The 18,596-nt window shown below is 38.4% G+C and overlaps 1 protein-coding gene across 10 annotated transcripts in view; it reads left to right on the forward strand.

The window, feature by feature from the left end:
• The window catches only part of EVI5 (ecotropic viral integration site 5), a 214,584-nt gene that overhangs the window by 179,888 nt on the left and 16,100 nt on the right, over positions 1-18,596 (forward strand). For 9 of the 10 annotated variants that reach the window (XM_074266231.1, XM_074266227.1, XM_074266230.1 and 6 more), the window contains one exon: positions 919-1,014. In XM_074266231.1, coding sequence (XP_074122332.1) covers positions 919-1,014 — 96 coding nt within the window. Of the gene's footprint in view, positions 1-918; positions 1,015-1,852; positions 2,001-18,596 lie in introns of all 10 variants that reach the window. The other variant, XR_012481898.1, reaches the window with a different exon arrangement.

Raw genomic sequence — 18,596 nt, forward strand, 5'->3', positions numbered from 1 at the left:
TGGCTTGTGAGGCTCCATCAGGCTTTGCCCACCTTACTTTCAGCTGTTGGTCTGACCAGCAGTGCTCATTAGAGAGAAGGAACTTGTGGTGTTGACAACAATGTGGAATCTGATGACTTCCAAGGTGCCTTCTAGCTCAACATTCATCCCTGTCCTGTTAGTGTCACTCAGAAAATTCTCATGATGGTTAGCCAGGGAGGATGTGAAAATGACCCATCCTGGGCATACATGGGTCTGGTTTAGTTCTAGGCTAGTCTCTTCTCAGCCTCCTCCGGGGCACCTCTATGGAATGCCAGCAGAACCAACGCATCCTTCCTCAAGCAATTTAGAGTATTCTTTTTCCTTCTGGGCATAAACAGGCTTCCCAGAGACACATCAGAAGGCTTCCCACAAACTCACGGATTGGTTATCGGGGTTCCCTGTAGAGGATCTCTTATCCCCTTGAGAAAGGGCATGGGGCAGACTATTGGGCTTCCAAGTGAGGGACTCCTCCTGAGGCAGACTGGTGCTTGCTCTGCAGCCTGGGATCTGAAAGGGGCTCGTGAAGCTGGAGGGGTCACGGAACCAGCACACATCAGACTCGGGTCTTCCCGACAGCCATGTAGGCTTTCTCTTAAGTTGCCCAATGTGCTCGATTACTTAGAAATTTGTCAGGGGAAAAGAAGAATTTAATTCTTTGACTAATTCAGTTACTACTCGACTTATGTGCAAAAAGGCATGAAAACTTCTGAACTAAAAGTTGTTTGGAAACAGCAAGCATGGCTTCTGTGTGATAGTTGGGCAGACTGGGATTTCAGGCTGGGGGGGGAGGCACTCAAGTGACAGCCTCTCTGCTCTCTGAAATGAGGCCTCTGCGCTTCCCTTGGAAACTGGGAAAACCCATTGTAAGAGTTTGCTTTGCTTGTTTTCGCCAAACAGAAAGAAGAAGGAAAGGTTCAAGGCCAGCTGAATAAGTCTGACTCCGCCCAGTATGTGCGAGAGCTGGAAGAGCAGATAGCGGAGCTGCATCATGAGGTGAGTGAGGGGCTGGGGGTGACAGCCCCTAGGCTTCTGCTCCTTCTCTTCACGACCTCCATGCTTTAAGGCCATGTTCATTCTTACTGATCTCATGACTTTGAGGCAAAAGACCTGATGTGGTTTTTTTATTATAAACCTAACATTTTTAATGATGACTTTGATGTTTAATTTTTGTTCCTCTAATGAGGGTTTTTTTTTTTTCAATGAATCTATTTAATCCCCAAGTTGAGAATTTGTTTTCTCCAATCTCTTAATCTTTCAGGAAGAAATTTACACCACTTAAAGTTATAATTTTCATATTAAGTAGTTTTTGTTATATTTAGAAAATAATCTATTTTCTTATGTGCAAATTCACAAGTCATTGCAATGTCTCTATTGTTCTTTATGCTTGTAGAATAGATGTGTGGTAGGTGTTTACCGTTGGGGGCAGAGGGAAGTCCTTCTACCCCCATCACCTCTCTCCCCTTATGCTGGTTTTACTGAGATTGCAAAAAAGGATACTTGCTTAATATCAGTTAACAGATTTCTAAGTATGTGAACACTTTTAAACTGACACCACCTTGAATCTGTGAAATTCTCAGGAAATTTTCAAGTATGTTCACTGTTAACGGTGGCTGTTTGGATTTTCTTTTCATTGAAATTAAGCATTTGAGGTTTTTGCTTCTACCATGTAATGCTTTGTTAATTTTTTGGTTAGCAGGATATTGGTAGTATCATTTTTTGTCTTTATCTAATACTTATTTGGTTGTATCATACACTTTATATGGAGTAACCATTTTGTTAATTTTTAAAATTGCAATAAAGAAAATAAAGTAATATCAGCTTACTATTACAGGTTTTGAAATTACAGATGCTAAATAAAGCTCATTTGACCCAAAAGTGAGGTTGAACTCTTAGGAACAAAAGCTTTCACATCAGTTTGCAACCCACTTCATTTCCATTTAAAGGCTGAGAGACCTGCGCCCTTCCATTTAACAGGAAAGGTAAACATTCTTAGACTTTCTTGGATGAATTAAAGAGTAAATTCCAAAGATAGAAGAGGTAGAATCTCTTAAATTTGGAGTCTTAGTAGAAAATGTTTATGATGAGATTTCTGCTAGAGCCACCTCCTGCTTTTCGAGGCTTTGAGAACAGAGCTGACATGTTCTAGCTCTCCCATGAGATGTGGGCTAAGTCACTGCATCTCCTTCTGTGGAGATATGGGGTTAATGGGTCTCAGACGGGCTCTCTCCCAAGGTTCTTGGGTGGATCAGATGAGACAGAGTCCATGTGAAAGGACCAAATAGAAACAAGTGATACATCAGTGTAAGCCCTTTGGGGCACTGTAACCAATTTGCAGGGAGCTTGGACCCTTTGCTGCTTTTCCTCTCTCTTGTTGCTTTCTTTGGGACCCTTTTTATTTTTTTTCTTCCAAATAGATCTCTCAGAAGGTAGACAGAAAGAAAAGCTGGAATGGAAATTAGTCAGAATTATCTGTTGGTTCAGTAGCAGTGAGAGTTGAAACAACTTTTTTTTTTTAATATTCTCTGAATTTTAGAATAATTGAAATATGATCCTTCTTTGAAGAGCTACGTGGTTTTCGTAGAAAACTGTCAAGTCATATGTGAGTTAATCTAATTAGCAACCATGTTTGTTTTTTTAATACTTTAAAGCCAAATTTGTTAAGTATATAAATCTAGAGTTTTGGGTCTGAAAAGGTAAAGAAGAATATATAATGAGTGGGCTACTGCACATGAGATTGAGGATCTCTTACTCAAACAAAACAAAAATGTAGCCATGTGTATGGTACTTCTCAGAACCAGTTTCTAAGTTAGGCACTAGGGTGCACTTCTGTAAGGCCTCTGGACAACCCAAAATGTATTGGATAGCAGGAGCTGGGGAGTTCACAGCATTCCCCCTTAGTATTGTGGGAAGTGAGGAGGCCAGTCAGCCCAGGTGCCAATCAGTGGTGGCGTCAGGCTTCTCAGGGGCAGGGCCACCATAAGCCCAAGCAAAGGAGGGATACCCAGTCTCCCCCACCTTGCAATAAAAGGGCCTGTTTTTATCTAGTGGCTACAACTAGATGGGAACACTGTGAATTCCCCTCCTGTGCTTTGTAAGCTGCCTCTATATCCAAAAAACAGTAATAGTGGGAATATATTGGAAAAACTTGAGACTTGGTCTTTCCCCTTCTTTTACATTTTGTGTAACTCCAGTAATGGGAAAATTAAAATAGTGAGAAGTCAGTACAAGCTTGCCATTGGAGGACAAGATAGAATTTGAGCTGGACCTTGGGAAAAGTGGGGTAAATAACCCTGCAAGGTAAGCAGCCCCATGAATGAGGAACTAGGGTCAGACTGCACTATGAAGGAGTAAGGGAGTAGGGGGAAAGAGTATTAAAGAAGAAGAGAATGTTTTAGAAAGAGTAAACCCGGAAGCAGTTAACCCTAGCCCTTGAAAAAGAAGATGCCATGTGCCACATTTATTGAAGATAGGAACTACCCTCTGTAGTTTTTACTTTTTACTCTCCAGCACAGGGCCTTACATATAGTAAGCACTTTGTTTATTTAAATTACTTTAATTAAGTTGATTGCAAAAATTTTTTGTGTGTGTACATGGCAATGCCTAATTTTTTTTTAATTTAGAATTTTTTTCCACAGTATATATGCATGAGTAATTTTTTAAAATAATATTATCCCTTGTATTCATTTTTCCAAATTATCCCCCCCTCCCTCTACTCCCTCCCCTTGATGACAGGCAATCCCATACATTTTACATATGGCGAAAAAAATTTTAAATGAAAATTTGAACTATTCCTTATCTTGATATTTTAATGAATAAATGAAAAATAATTTATCAAATACTTCAAATAGCCTAAGCACTGGACTTACAAATACAAAAGCAAGACCATCTCTCCCCTCGAGGAACTAAAGCACATACAAAGACTAAGGACTTTAGGGTTGCACAGAGATGGGGAGGAGACCAAGAAGGCAGTTGGTTGACACTCCCTTTCCAGAAGCAATGGTTCTGTCAACTTGATTACCAGAGAAAGGTGGAGTGGGAGGAAGAGCCAAGGAGAGGAAGGATTTCTAATTTCATCAGTGTCTGCCTCACCCACCAGCAGAGTAAAGCCTGTTTAGTTAGGAGATGGTTTCTGAGTACTGCAGCATCCAAAAAATGACCACCCCTGTGGCCCACCCTGAGGCCTCTAAACCAGCCAAGTGGACCTCTGTCAGCAGACATGCAGTCCATCCCAGGGCCCATCCTCAAAGCCCTTCTCGCTTGGTAGTAACCTCTAGAGCTCAGTCATCATTGTAAAGAAATCAAGTTCAGAGTTGGAGGGATTCCATATGTACTTAAAATATGGAAATTCTCATTGTTTCCTGGCAAACAGAGCATTCCCATAGAGTTAAAATTTTGGTAAAGGAAATTGAAATACACACTGTACAAGTCGGCCTCCTTTTTTTTTTTTTAAACCCTAAAATAACTTTTAGAATAAGATCTTGCTTCCAAGAAATCATTTCTGTTGTATTTAGCTCAACCTAGAGCCTTGTATCAGTAACATAATAACTATCATTTTTTTCTAATTTTTCAAAAATATTTCAAATCCTGTAACAGCAAGTAAGTATGCTCTTAAATCCAAAGTACTTACTGGGGGATTTTTTAAAAACTATTTTATAGTTCATAGTACATAGTAAGTAAGCACTTAATAAATTCTGATTGATTTTTTAGAACATTATGTTAATATGTTTGTAAGTTTGGGATTTATTTTTTACTAATAAAAAGATTAAAAAAGTTAAGCTCCAGTGTATCACCATCCTCCAACCCAAAGTATTGATTGCCATGGATTTATGACTAAAATCATTACTTCCTGTATCAATGAAATGTTACAAGTTTCTTGTTGGGGGAAAAAATGCATCATTTGAAGGGAATGTGTGAGTTCTGAGGAAAAGTTGTTTCACAGTGGAAAAAAGATAATAGTCTTTTCTGTTCTGTCTGGTTTTATATTTGCTTTTCGCACTAGTCTTGGCAAGAACTTTTGAACTTCAGGTTAGAAAACAACTTTGAAAGTGTGTTGAAATGTCTTGTCTCTCTAAGTGTTCTCTTTCTTGGGGTGACCTGTTAGTGGCCTCTGTGCTTTATCTGCACTTCTCCAAATGCTGAAGGAAACAGTTGAGACAAACTTGCAACTTCATCTTCCTGGAGATAGGACTGTGCTGTGTCCACCGGACTCACTAGAGCACGATGACGTGTCCATGAAGGTGGAATACCCAGACCCCTGGAAGTTACTCTGATGGTCTGATTACCCCCACAGGGATTGAACCAGCATTACAATTTTTGGCTGGAGCTCGGCACAGATATCAGATTATTAAAGTTAGATTAATCAACCTTCCCAGCGCTATTTCTGAAAAAAAGATTTTAGAAGATGATTATTCTACGACTAGGCTAACTTATCTCTATTACATTATCTCCATCTCTATTATACTGTCAGAGACCAAGAGTTCAGAGAGGCAGTGAGGACTAATGATAGAGAGAAGCCAAGGAAACCTGTCTTGCTACTGACACATCCTGGCTTTGTGACTCTGGGCACATCACAGACCTTCTTAGACCACTATCCAAAACTCCAGTTGTTTTCAATTGTAGCGAAGATGCTAGTCTACTTTAACAGAGGATTTCTTCACTGGGAGTTTCCTTTACCAATAATCACAGGTCCAGTTCTTATCCCAATACTAAAAATTAAATAATTTCCAAAATATGTATATTTTTGTACTAAAATGAAAATAAATGGACTCACATTTTTTTAATGTACACCAGTCCCTTAAAAGAGAATGTGGTATTAGTGGATAGAAAAGGCAGCTTTGGAGGCAGGAAGATCCAGAAGCAAACCCACATGCCCTTACTCACTGGCCCTGGCCCCTTGTCTGACAACTCTATAGTAGAGATGTAGAGGGAATTCTAAACAGGAGTTCCCTCAGACAGCTGAAAGTAATTCCATTGTGTCCCAAGCCACCAGTGTATTCTTAGTTTTAGAATTATGCTACTAAACCCAGTAGCTGTTGTAGGGAGTTAGCACCTGAAATGGCCCTTAAAAGAGAGGATTTCAGTGGATGAGATCATGGGACTGTAGAGTTAGAACTGAAAGGAAACATAGAAGCCATCATAATGAACACAGGTGTTGGAGTCAGGAGACTAGCTGGGCCATTTACTCTTTTGGGACCTTTGGCCAATAGTATTATTTCTATGGGGCTCCCTTTCCTCAGCAGGTTTTGTTTTGAAGAAAGAAATGTGGAATAGAGTAGTCTTCCAGGTTCCTTCTAGCTCTAAATCTGTGATTCAGTGGTTGAATCCAACTCCTTCACAATCTGTGGATCCAGAATGGGTAAAGTCCATTTTGGGCATAGAGGATGGGGATGGCATGGGGAAAAAATAGAGTAAGAATGAAGGACGGAGAATAATTCATTTTTGTAGAATGTATAGAGTGCTTGATGGAGGAATGGTGTGGTCCAGAGATTTCACAGTCAGCAATGTGAAGGATGACTTCAAGAAGAAATAAACTGAAAAGAGCCTTTATTGGGAAAAAATATAAATTTCAATGTATTTTTCCCACTAATTCATGTTTCTTCATACTTCACCTTAAGCCCCCCCCCCCCCCAACCAAGTCTGAAATTATTTCATGAATGCTCCAAGAAAGTCTTTTCACGTTACTTCCTTTCAATTGGAAAACTTTCCTAGCAATTAAGAATACTTTCTCTCTCTCCTCCAGGGGGACATAGATAAATCAGTTTTAATTAATTTTTAGGCTATACAACCAACTAGACTCTATATATTTTAAAATATTATTTATATTCATAGTAAAAAAAAAAAAAAAAAGATGTAAGAGAAATGGAAAAAAAAAATGTCCTCATCACAGAGAGAAGGAAGCCTGCTAGGGCAGAAGATTGTATACATTGTTAGATCTTTGTATCTGGAGTTCTTGATCATTTTTCTATGTCATAAGGGGAAATCCAGTTAGCAGTAGGAATGGAAAATTTCTATGCTGTAAAGATCAAAACATTATTCTCTTTCTCTCTCCTTGCCCTTCGCCCTCTTTCCCTCTTCTTCTCCTCTCCTCTCCCTCTCTCCCTCTCTTCCTCACTGACCAGGTGATATCCTTATGAAGTTTAAAAGGTCAGAAGATGCAGAGTTCCACATCTGTAACAGTTATAGCAATATTCACAAGCGCTTTTGTCAGTGTGACTAGAGCAGAAAAGACTAAAGAAAGGCAAAAAGCTAGAAGAAGAGGACAAACTCTAAGGGAGACTTTGAGGACTCCAAGAAGGGAGAAAAGGACTTCTAATAAGTAGGAGCTGAGAGTACTTTTGGCCCCAGATGCTTTCTCAGTTAAAAACCTACTCTCCCCAGGGATCTTGCATGTACAAGATATTGCTATAACAACTGTCCTTGTTATAACTACTTAGTAAATATCCTTTCTAAAAGTTACTCTAGCTGATAATCATTGGGTAGCATAGCATATGGGGGCTCATGAATGCCAGTATTAGAAACTCCAGTGACTCTTTAAATCCCTAGAACCCTGAAGGGAGAAATACTAATAGAGGCCCTGTATGACAATTCAAGTAAGAATTAGGGAAATGGCACTGGAAGAGAATACAATATTATTATAAACAGAATTCTTCTTTCTCAGATTGTCACAATATGACTAGGTAGCCATAAGTTTTTTAAAATAATCACAATGTTCTAAATGCAGCAAAACAAAACCTTTTAAGGTAATGTGTTATTCTCAGCTTTTTAAAGAACTTGAACATGTGTTTTATGAAGTATTAAATATAAAAAATATACACACACAAGATAAGTAAAGAGCATGCTCTAAAGAATTATTGATTTTTTTCCTTACAAAATTTAATTTTATGTACTTTAAAGTCATAATGTTTGAGGACAGCAGCTACCATGTTATGTCTCCAAAGGTTCATTTTCATTTTGATCAGTATTTAATGTTGTAGTTTCTTCTAGATAATTGTGTAAAGTAAGGCTTGTTCTTTTCTTTGTTCTTATAGAGTTGGGGAAATCAGTTGTTAATTATGATGTCCCTACCAGAAATTTGTCTAGCCCTGGATCCAAGTTATGATCCCTGCATTGCCTGCAACTAGTCCTTGAATTATGGGCAAGTCGCTCTCTGGGCTTGTGTGTGGTTTTTTTTTTTTTCCCCCCTGAGGCTGGGGTTAAGTGACTTGCCCAGGGTCACACAGTGTTAAGTGTCTGAGACCAGATTTGAACTAGGGTCCTCCTGAATTCAAGGCTGGTGCTCTATCCACTGCTCCACCTATGCCCCTTATGTACTCTTTTGCAAACTGGGAAATCATTCACACACCCTTCCTTTGACCTTACAAGGGAGGGCAATTTAAAAATTATGCCAGTAAATGTTGCATTTATTTTATCAGAAATCTTTTATTACTTGTAATTTTAGGAATTAAATTTGAAAAAAAGCATTTCTAAAAGTTTCTTAAATTTTCATATGCTGGTAGTTTTTCTGGTACCTTCCAGTTAGTATAAAATATTGTACATGTAATTAATGGCCACCAAAAAAGATGAAAAGAAAAAGTCATGCAGGCAAAACAGAATGACTTTCCTTAAGCCTTCTATATTCCTTACTAAATTGAAGAGGGCTTATGAACTAAAAAATAATTAAATGAGATAAAGTTTTGTTCTCTACATCCATTTACAAATAGAGTTGTTTAATTATTAGCCTCTGGTTCCCAGAACCCTTTTTTCTATCTTAATTCAAGCTGAATGGAATTCATTGATTTATAAAACTCTTGAGTTCCACGCTGCTAGTTTGTATGCTGTCTTTGCTTCCTGTTAGATCTTAACAAAACTCAAGTGTGTTACCTCGATTACAGGAATGGTATCCAAGATTAGAGTTGACATTCTACCCACAGGCTATATCAGTAGACCACAGACTACCTCTGGAGTCAGAAAAAGTGGTTTCTCTTTGTACTTATGGATTAAAAAAAAAAGAAAACAACCTATTTAGAATATCTAATTCTTTTGTGTTAATGCTTTATTTCAGAAACAATACATTTCTCTATAAATCTAACAAATTGTCATTAGTAGTCACTGCTACTTTCTAACTACTACAGCTAACTTTCTCCTGTTGTAAAAGCTTAATAGTTAAAGAAAGGTATTTATTTTAATTATATTAGAATTTTGTGATGTGTTTCACAGGAGTTTACTTAAGGTTTAATCCTTATTTCAGTGTCTTTTACCTATAAAATCTTATGTGTATAGTTTTCAAATGAATGCTTACATTTAATCTAAGTATTTGAGAGAACTCTATATGTATCTCTTATCTTTAGTAAGAAAACATTCCAAAATGTTTTTATATTAGGAACTATGCTGTTCCTAATTACCTGAAATAGTCCCTTCGTGCCCTCTACAAACAGTGTGAGATATTCTTTTTTCTTTTTGGAATACAGGTAGTGTATAGAAAATCAGTTAGTCAGTGTGGTCTGTGTGCTGACACTGTTAGAATAAAAATAGCTCTTGAGCTCAGAAAGTTTGGACAGTGTTCTCTAGAAGAAAGGTTCCTGGCACTGGAGGTTGGGAGGAAAATCCCAAAAGGCAGCCTGGAGGGGAAGAAAACCTGGCTGCCCTGGGCACCCTCCTGTCTGCAGAAGAGGCTGCACACTGGACAGCACAGAAATTCTTACCTGAAGACGTAAGTCATAGGATTTTAGACATTCTCTGATACCAAGTCTTTCCTTTCACTGATAAGTGAACTTAATTCTCAGATTGATTAAAGGACTTGCTCAGGGTTATGTAGCTAGACAGTGACTAGTCCAGTACTAAAATCTGTCCAGTACTTGTCCTGTAAGGGCGAATGTCATGAGATATAAAATCATCTGCCCTTTAAAGCTTTAAAGTTCTCTGGGAGCACTAGGTATCGACCACTTCTCATCAGTATTCAGTAGCACTGTCAGATGAAAATCCCAAACTGAGTTCATGGAAATCTGCTCTCATTCATCTTTGCCTTTCTTTAGAGGCACGTCCTGAACTTCTGTACCATCCAAGGCTGGGGAATCTGTCTGACTTGGCCTTTCAGATTCTGTTCCAATATTCAGTGGGTGCTAGAGATTTCAGAGTCTTTGTGTTTGTTATCTCCAGAAACTTGTAATTAGATAAAAAGAAGCTACTCTTTGAAATGTTTGCATGAGCTCTAGAAAGAGGGATAGGCTGTTAAAGGAAGTTCTTTCTGAAAAGATTAGGATCTAATCAGTGACAAGATATTCAATAGTTACCTCTAAAAGTTGGCATCTTATTACAGGATTATGTCAGGTCCCTTTCTCCCTTTCCACAATTTCTTCAAATATTGATTAGGCTCCTACTCTGTGCTAAGTGCTGGGATTCAAAGGCAAAATTGCCCTCAAGGAGCTTACCTTTTATTGGACTTGCTCTGGCTCCCAAATAAAGAATACTGCATTGACCCCATTCAGAAAAAGGGGAAAGAGCCATTCTAATTAATGAGTTGATGTTCAAATTGCTGCTTATTTTATGTTTTCTCACATGTACCTTAAGAAAGAAGTGAGATGTTAAAGAAGCACCTTGATAAAAGTTTTATATATTATAATTGTAGCCTCTCCTTGCTTTAGATAAAAAGTTACATTAATGTCATTTGGATAGAAATGTGTTTTGGAATACTAATGTTATCATGAGCTAAAGAAAGTCGCATTGAAGGCATCCCCCATAGGAGGAGAGCTTCCAAAGCCAAAGGACACAAGAGCCTTCCATGGGATGCGATGGGCAAAAAAGCCAAACTCCCCCAGAAGATCCAGAATGAGGATTTAGGAGAGGCCTATGGAAGTGGTGTTTAGGAAGTGATAGGGGACCTTTGAGGCTGGGGCCAGAGCCCAGTTCCAAGGGGCCAGGGAGAAAGAAAGTAGCTGCATCAAGTATGGATGACTTTTCAGGTTTCACAACAAAGAATATTCTCCTTTAGCTTCAACGTCTTCAGCCAAGCTGCTCCTGCTGTACCCTCCCAGCTGGATCTCCAGAAACCAAGCCATTCTGGAGCCAAGAAGCTTAGCTTGGAAGCCCCGTGTTGTGCTTCTGCTATCCTGGGTGCCCTTGATCACGGTTCATTCACTTGGGCCATCTTTCTAGCATGCTGCCCTACCCTGCTTCTTGCTTGGAGCACCAATCAGGTCAACACTATTGCTCTGGAAAAGGCCTGAGCCCCAAGGCTCACCTTCCTTGTGACTTCTCAGACCAAACGTTCTTTCCTGGGGTTGCCTTCTCTAGGACAGGAATTCTCTTTTGTTTTAATATCTACAATGCTTAGCACAGTGCCAGGACCTTAAGTGCTTAATAAATGCATTTTCATTTACTCCTTTGTATAAGAAAAAGATGGAGAGAAGATAGACACTGCACAGGGTCAAATGAAAGCACCCTCTAAGGGAATACTTGGGGGCAGGGGAGTCCAAGAACATGATTCAGTCCCATGTCACTCTTCTGGTCCTTTCCATTTCCTTATAGGACTCAAAGTCTCTCCATTGAAAGGATGGAAAGAAGGAAAATCAGTCTTAGAAAAAACAGAATTAAGAGCCTTTAAAGAGAAGTTAGTCATTTAGTATGAGAGGGAAGAAATAAAAGAAGCAATCTCGGAGGAGACATGAAAGAGCTCACATTGGATAGCCTCCATCTTTTCAGGAAAGAAAATAAAGTCATCTTTTATAAGTATGCAGGAGAGGAAAAAGGAAAAAGATTCAGAATAGTGGCTGTTAGGAATGGGATTTTAAAAATTAATGCAAGAAGCAGCTAGATGGCACAGTGAATAGAGGACTGGCCCTGGAGTAAGAAGGACCTGAATTCACATCCAGCCTCAGACACTTACTAGTGATGTGACCCTGAGTAAGTCATTTAATCCAATTGCCTCTAAAATAAAAATAAATAAATAAATGCAAACACAGCCCAAGGAATACTAAGGAGCATAAAGAACCCAACTAAATTTGTCTACCATGATTGGTGATTTTGCTTTATAATTCAGAAATGTGAATAATTCTGAGAAAAAAAGAAGGGGTAGTTAGGAGAATAAATGAATGAAAAATTATTTAGTGATTTACTTTGTGAAAAGCACTAGGTATCAAATGGAAAAAGTGAGATAGCCTCAAGAGCTCACCATAAGAAGAGACAGCAAAGAAAAGAAAATTCTGCTCCAGAGCAGGTAGAAATGTCCACAAGGCCAGTAGCAAGGTTCAGCAGCCCTACGTTGCAACAGGAAGTGGGGTGGCGGGGTGAATGGGGAGCAGGCCTTCCCTCTCACAGAAGGCAGAGACTTGGGGCGCCCAGTCTCCTCTGCCTGGTGGGAGCAGCCACGTGGCCCAGGTGGAGTGCAGGCGCGCTTGCTACCTCCCAGATCCATGCTCCAGGCCTCCAGGGCTCAGAGCCCACTGACCCCAAGTACTGGTAAAAAGTGGGATCCTCAAAGCACCCGGACTCCCCCCGCCTAAAAGATGAGGGAACTGAGAGCCAAGAAGTGGAGTGCCTTTCCCAGGGTGACCCTGCGGTAAATCTCAGGGAGCTCTTTCCTGTGGGCCATTTGGCTTACTTGTTTTTCTTGTGTTTAGTCTGTGCTCCAAGGGAAAGCTGGCTGTGTAGAAGAGAGGGCAGGGATATGTTCAGAAGTGAGTGTGATGTGGGCAATAAAGGAAGTCAGCGATACAAGATCCTTCTTATAGGAAGAAATGAAAAGCTCCTGCCACCTCAAGGAACTCGGTTCCGTGAGGCTGCACAAATGCAAGCTCATGCCCCATATGGAGCCTGGCTCCATGTCCTTGTGCATGGGAGTATCCAGAGCCTCGTCCAGCCTTTGTCCCTGAGAGCTTGCTGTCCACCTGTGAAGAAGGGACCCGCTAAGAACCCACAGACTAACCCCAGAAGTATCGGCTAAGGGAGGCTGGAGATCAGGAGTGAGAGAGAGGCTGTGTGGAACTGGAACCTTGGAGGAGGTGCTGAAACTTTCTTTATGAGGCCTCTACAGAAATGTAAGGTAGTTAATGCATATTCAACAGTAAGGATGAAACAGAACAGTACCATAAATCCTATCCCCAAAAAACTATTGCTTCCCCCATATGCAACAAATCCATCTGAAAACCTACTTAATATGGCAGTGAGTGGGTCCTAAATTCTAATGATTCCTTTTATTCCAGGTGTCACCTTTTTGGTCCGTGACTACTTACGTTGGCAGTATCTTACCAGCACTGTTGAGCTTAGGATTTTGCATCCAGGAGCTTTTCATAGGACTTTGGCTCTTCTAAAACATTTATTTAAGAATTGTGAAGGGTAGCAGTAAAGTGAGCAGGAGGTGCCCACAGCCCAAAATAAATCCAAGAGGCCCTCAAGCCATAAAGTGTGCGTTCCTAGGTGCACATAGGGTTGTTAATGGGCAGGATTCCCCACCCATAAAATTGACCGGAGTGTTGTCCCCTCAGAGTCTGTGATAGACAGAATTGCTATGATGTGACAGCACAGCGACTGTTTGTCTTGCTCTGTCTGGGAGTCCAATTTGGGATACCGATTGATCATTGTTATCGGCACAGTGTAGAGTGCGTCTTGTTGGGGTGGACTTTACCACGGTGATTCCCATATTCTTTGGGACCTACAGAATTGCTGTTCTCTGCTCTCACAACTCAGAGGATCTCGAATGTTTCCGTGATAATTTGTTTTTTAATGTTAAAAACTTATGAGTAACATTCATCAAAAACATTTAATTGTACTCTGTATCTAATAGCACATATTCAGAGAAATGGGAGGGAACAAGGGATAACCTTGCCCCTCCAGGGCATGATTCTAGTCCTAGAAGTTTACCTAAATGGGAGGGAAAGATACTTGAAGCAGGGCAGTTGGGTAGTGCAGGGGTTAGAGCACCAGCCCTGAAGTCAAGAGGAGCTGAGTTCAAATGTGGTCTCAGACACTTAACACTCCCTAGCTCTCTGACCCTGGGCAAGTCACTTAACCTCAATTGCTTCAGGGGGAAAAAAAAATGAAGTAAAGAAATGATTTAAAGCACACAAATACTATAAACTCAGTCCTCAGGCCATAAAGAGATCTGAAAAAGATCAATTGACCCAATTTGGGGGGGGGGGATAAAAAAAAAGCATAGAGGGGTCTAGGCTGGCAGAAAAGAGGGTACACTCTCTAGATAGAGATGGGGCAAAGTGTAGAGGATGGCACAGAGAGGATCAAGGTTGCAACTCCCTCCCCTAGAGCCAAGCCTGCTCTTGTCCCATCTCTGTAAAATTTGCTTTGGCCGAAGTCACAGCAATACTCAGGCTCCTCGTTGTTTCTGAATATAATGGAATATTAATTTGCTGTAAGAAATGATGACTGTGAAGAATTCAAAAAAGCATGGAAAGACTGCCAGCTGGTAAAGAGTGAAGTAAGCAGAACCAGAAATGACTAAAACCAAGGAAAACAGCAAAACAAGAAAAAAAGAAAAAAGCCACCCTAAATAGTTTGTAGTTATAATGATCAAGCTGGGTCCCAAAAAAGAACTGAAAAAATGCATCCGCCTTTCTTGCAGAAATTGGGGACAATTGGGAAAATAGGTTTGGAATATTGCATATATCACCAAACTGCAACTAATTAGTTTTGTTGAGCAGCCTTTTTTTTTTTTTTCTTTCATTATTTTTTTGGTACAAAGCATGTCAAAGTGTAGGAAAAAAGATTCGGAAATTAAATTGATATAAAAAGGAAAGGTATCCAGAACGATTTTTAAATTCTTGTGAACAAAAAAAGAGATGTGCTAGAAGAAGGTAGAATTAGATGGGTTTGAACTATTTGGAAGACTAGAGCCAATTAAATAATCTTCAATTGTTAAAAAAGAGACTCTACTGTGTCCTAGGGATTTGTATTGTTTAACATTTTTATCAGTGATTTGAATAAAAGAATAGATAGCATGCTAGATATCAGGATTTAAATATATCTTAATAGACTAGAACATTGAGCCTGAGCTAGAGAGATAAATGTAATATAGATAAATGTAAGGTTGTGATTTGGGTTCCGAAAATCAGCTTCACAAATACTAAGGTGGGTGAGGTACCGTACCGCAAGCCAGCAAATCTTAAGGGGGAAAAAAAAAAGATGGCAATTCTTTTAAAAAAGCTCTTGGGGTTTTTCATTATCAATCTGATAATTGATCATAAAAAATTGATTAAAAAGTTCATTTATTATTAGGCTACATTCTCAAATTAGACCACATCTGGAGTATCATGAACAGTTCTAAATTCCACCTATTGAGAAAGAATATTGAAAAACTGGAGAGCATCCAGATACCTACAGTGGTTAAAGACTTGAAATCATGCCATGTGAGGCTGGATTATAGGAACTAAGAACATATATCTAGGGACTTGATAGTCCCTGAGGAAGAGAAACTAGATTTATTCTGCCAGGCCTCAGGGCAGAACTAGAAGCAATAAGCATATTTTGACTTTGTATTTAGAAGAATTTCCTAACAATTAGAATTATTTGAACATGAAATTGATAGCCATGTGATGGAGTGGGTTCCCCCCTGCTGGTGGTTTTGAAGCAAAGATCTTTGGTCACTTGACAGGCATGTGGTGGAATAGACTCTTCCTCAAGTGTTTTTGGGACTGGATGTCTTGGGAAGTCCCTGCCAACCCTGACAGTCTGGGATTGCATGATGCTCTCACTGTGGTGAATGTGGACCTCTCCAACCTCTCACTATTAGCAGCTAGCTCTGGGATCCAGATTTTTAAGCCTAAATATCTAGCTTTAAAATTCTGTGCTCCTTATATCATTTTTTAAAATAAGTTTTACTGATACCTTCTCTTTTTACTTTATAGTCATTTCTGGAAACACACCCTGAGAATTGAACCTAGCTTCATAATAAAAATTTTAAAAAGACACAGGCAAAAATACCTATTAAATCACTATCTGCCTAACAGGTTTGGCAACATGCTACCTTTTACTTTCTGTATTCCAAAATCATTATTAGTGTTTTATCTGCTCAGAGATCTATTCTCATTTGTGATTTTTATTATCCTAGTCATCGTATTACATTGTGGTTCTGCTTATTTCATTTTGCATCTGTTCATAAAATCTTTCATCTTACACCATATCCTTTGTAGTCCTCATTTCCCACTGCACAGTTCCATTATACGTATGTACCACAATTTGTTCATCTATTCCACAATCAGTAGACACCTACTTTGTTGCTACTCCTTTGCTACCATAAAAAGTGATACTATTACTATTTTGGTATGCATATGTTGGACCTGGTTTTCTCTGTTTTAACCATTAGTGTATTTTATGCCCATTAGGGGAATCCATGCATGGGCTATCTTTTTTTTTTTTTTCCATAGTTTCAAATTGAAATAAAAAAAGATTGGACCAAATTACACTATTAGTAGTATGCCTGCCTTTCTAAACTTAATGTTTGAGGTTTGTTGTCAATTTTACTATACTGCTGGGGCTGCAATGAAATCTCAGAATGTTAATTTGCATTTCTCTATTAGTAATTTAGAATCTCTTTTCCCACAGTGATTTTTAGTTTGCAGTGCTTCTTTTGAAAACTTTTCATATCTTTTGACCTATTAACCATTGGAAATGACTTTTGACCATGCATATCTGTCTTAATTCCCTGAATTATCTTGGATGTCAGACTTACCAGTGAAATTTGATGAAAAAGATATCTTATCCTTCTGTATTCATTGACTTTGTTCATGCAAAAAATTTTATTTTTTTCTGCTTGTCTTTTATGATCAACTCTATTCCTTGTTTGGTTAAAAATTCTTCCCCCAGCAAGGGTTATGAATGGTTCTTCCTTCTGTAGTAATCTATTTTTTTTATCATATAGCTTATTAAAATAAAAATTTGACATCTTTTGTTTTTTACATCATCAAAATTTCTATGATATCCCATTCTTTTAGCTGCTAGGTGGTGCATTAGAAAAAATGGAGTAAGGAAGACATGAGTTCAAATATATAGCCTTCCACACTCTGGGCAAATCACTTAACTTCTGCCTGCCTTAGTTTCTTCACCTGTAAATGGAGGTAATGATAGCACCTACTTGTAAAGCACTGTAAACTGCTTATCATAGCACCTGGCACATAGTAGCTGCTTAATAAATGCATGTTTCCTTCCTTTTCCTCTTCTTCAGAAAACCATCCTTCATAATAAATAATATTTTTCAAAGAAAAGATAAAAAAAGAAAAATTGGGCAAAAACAATACATCAAAACAGCCTAAGAATATATGCAATATAACACACTCGTGAACATCCCTCCTCTGCAAACAAATGGGATAGGGTGTCTTATATCACTTTAGCATCATTCTTATTCTTTGCAATTTTTCAGCATTTATCTTTGATATATTTATAGTTCTTTCCATTAAATTGTTCTCATTGAATAAATTGTTTTCTTGATTCTTCCTTATTTCATTATGCATTACCTCATGTAAATTTTCCCATGCTTTTATATTCATCATAGTAATTGTTTCTTATAGCACAGTAATATTCTGTTGTATTCCATATGACATCTTGCTTAATCATTCCCTAGTGGATGAGTGGATGGCTATTTTGTTTTCAATTCTTTGCATAAAAAGTGGTTCTGTGAATATTTTGGTGTCTATGGGGACTTTCTTCTTACCATGACCTATGCTTAGTAATTGAATCTTTAAGTTAAAGAGTATGGATTTTTAAGCTACTTTAATTGCATAACCTTTCCAAAATGGATATGTTGATTCATGGCTCCACCAGCAATGCACAGATGTTGCTATGTCCCCACTACTATTCCATTGACTATTCTCAACTTTTATCATCTTTGACAATTTGTAGGTATGAGATGAAACTTCGGGTTATTATATATGCACCAAGTATATAGCATCCAAATTCTTAGAAGAGAAATTAAGTAAGTTCCAGGAAGAAATAGATAGCAAAACTATACTAGTTGGGGGATCTCCGACTCCCTCTCTCAGAACTAGATAAATCTAACCATAAAATAAATAAGAAAGAAATTAAGGAGGTGAATTAAATTTTAGTAAAGCTAGGTAAGGTAGACCACTGGAGGAAATTATGTAGGGAAAGAAAGAAGTAGCCTTTTTCTCAGTGGTATATGGCACCTACACACACACACACACACACACAAATATATATATATATATATATATATATATATATATATATATATATATATATATATATATATATATATATAGTAGACCATATATTAGTAAATAAAACCTCCACAATCAAATGGAGAAAGACAGAAATATTGAATGCATCCTTTTCAGATCATGATGTACTTAAAAATTACATGTAATAAAGAGCCAAAAATTAATTGGGAAGTAAATAATCTCTTTAGAATGGGTGTGTCCGATAACAAATAATAGAAATAATTTTGTCCAAGAGAATAATAATATGAGTCAATATACTAGAATTTATGGGATGCGGTTAAAGCAGTTTTTAGGGGAAATTTTATCTCTCTAGATGCTTACATGAATAAAATAGAGAAAGAAGAGATCAGTGAATAAGCATACAACTAAAGCTAGGAAAATTCCCAATTAAATACCAAGTTAGAAATACTGAAAATC

This window comes from Sminthopsis crassicaudata, chromosome 4 (genome assembly GCF_048593235.1).
Source record: "Sminthopsis crassicaudata isolate SCR6 chromosome 4, ASM4859323v1, whole genome shotgun sequence".
Classification (NCBI taxonomy): Eukaryota; Metazoa; Chordata; class Mammalia; order Dasyuromorphia; family Dasyuridae; genus Sminthopsis; species Sminthopsis crassicaudata.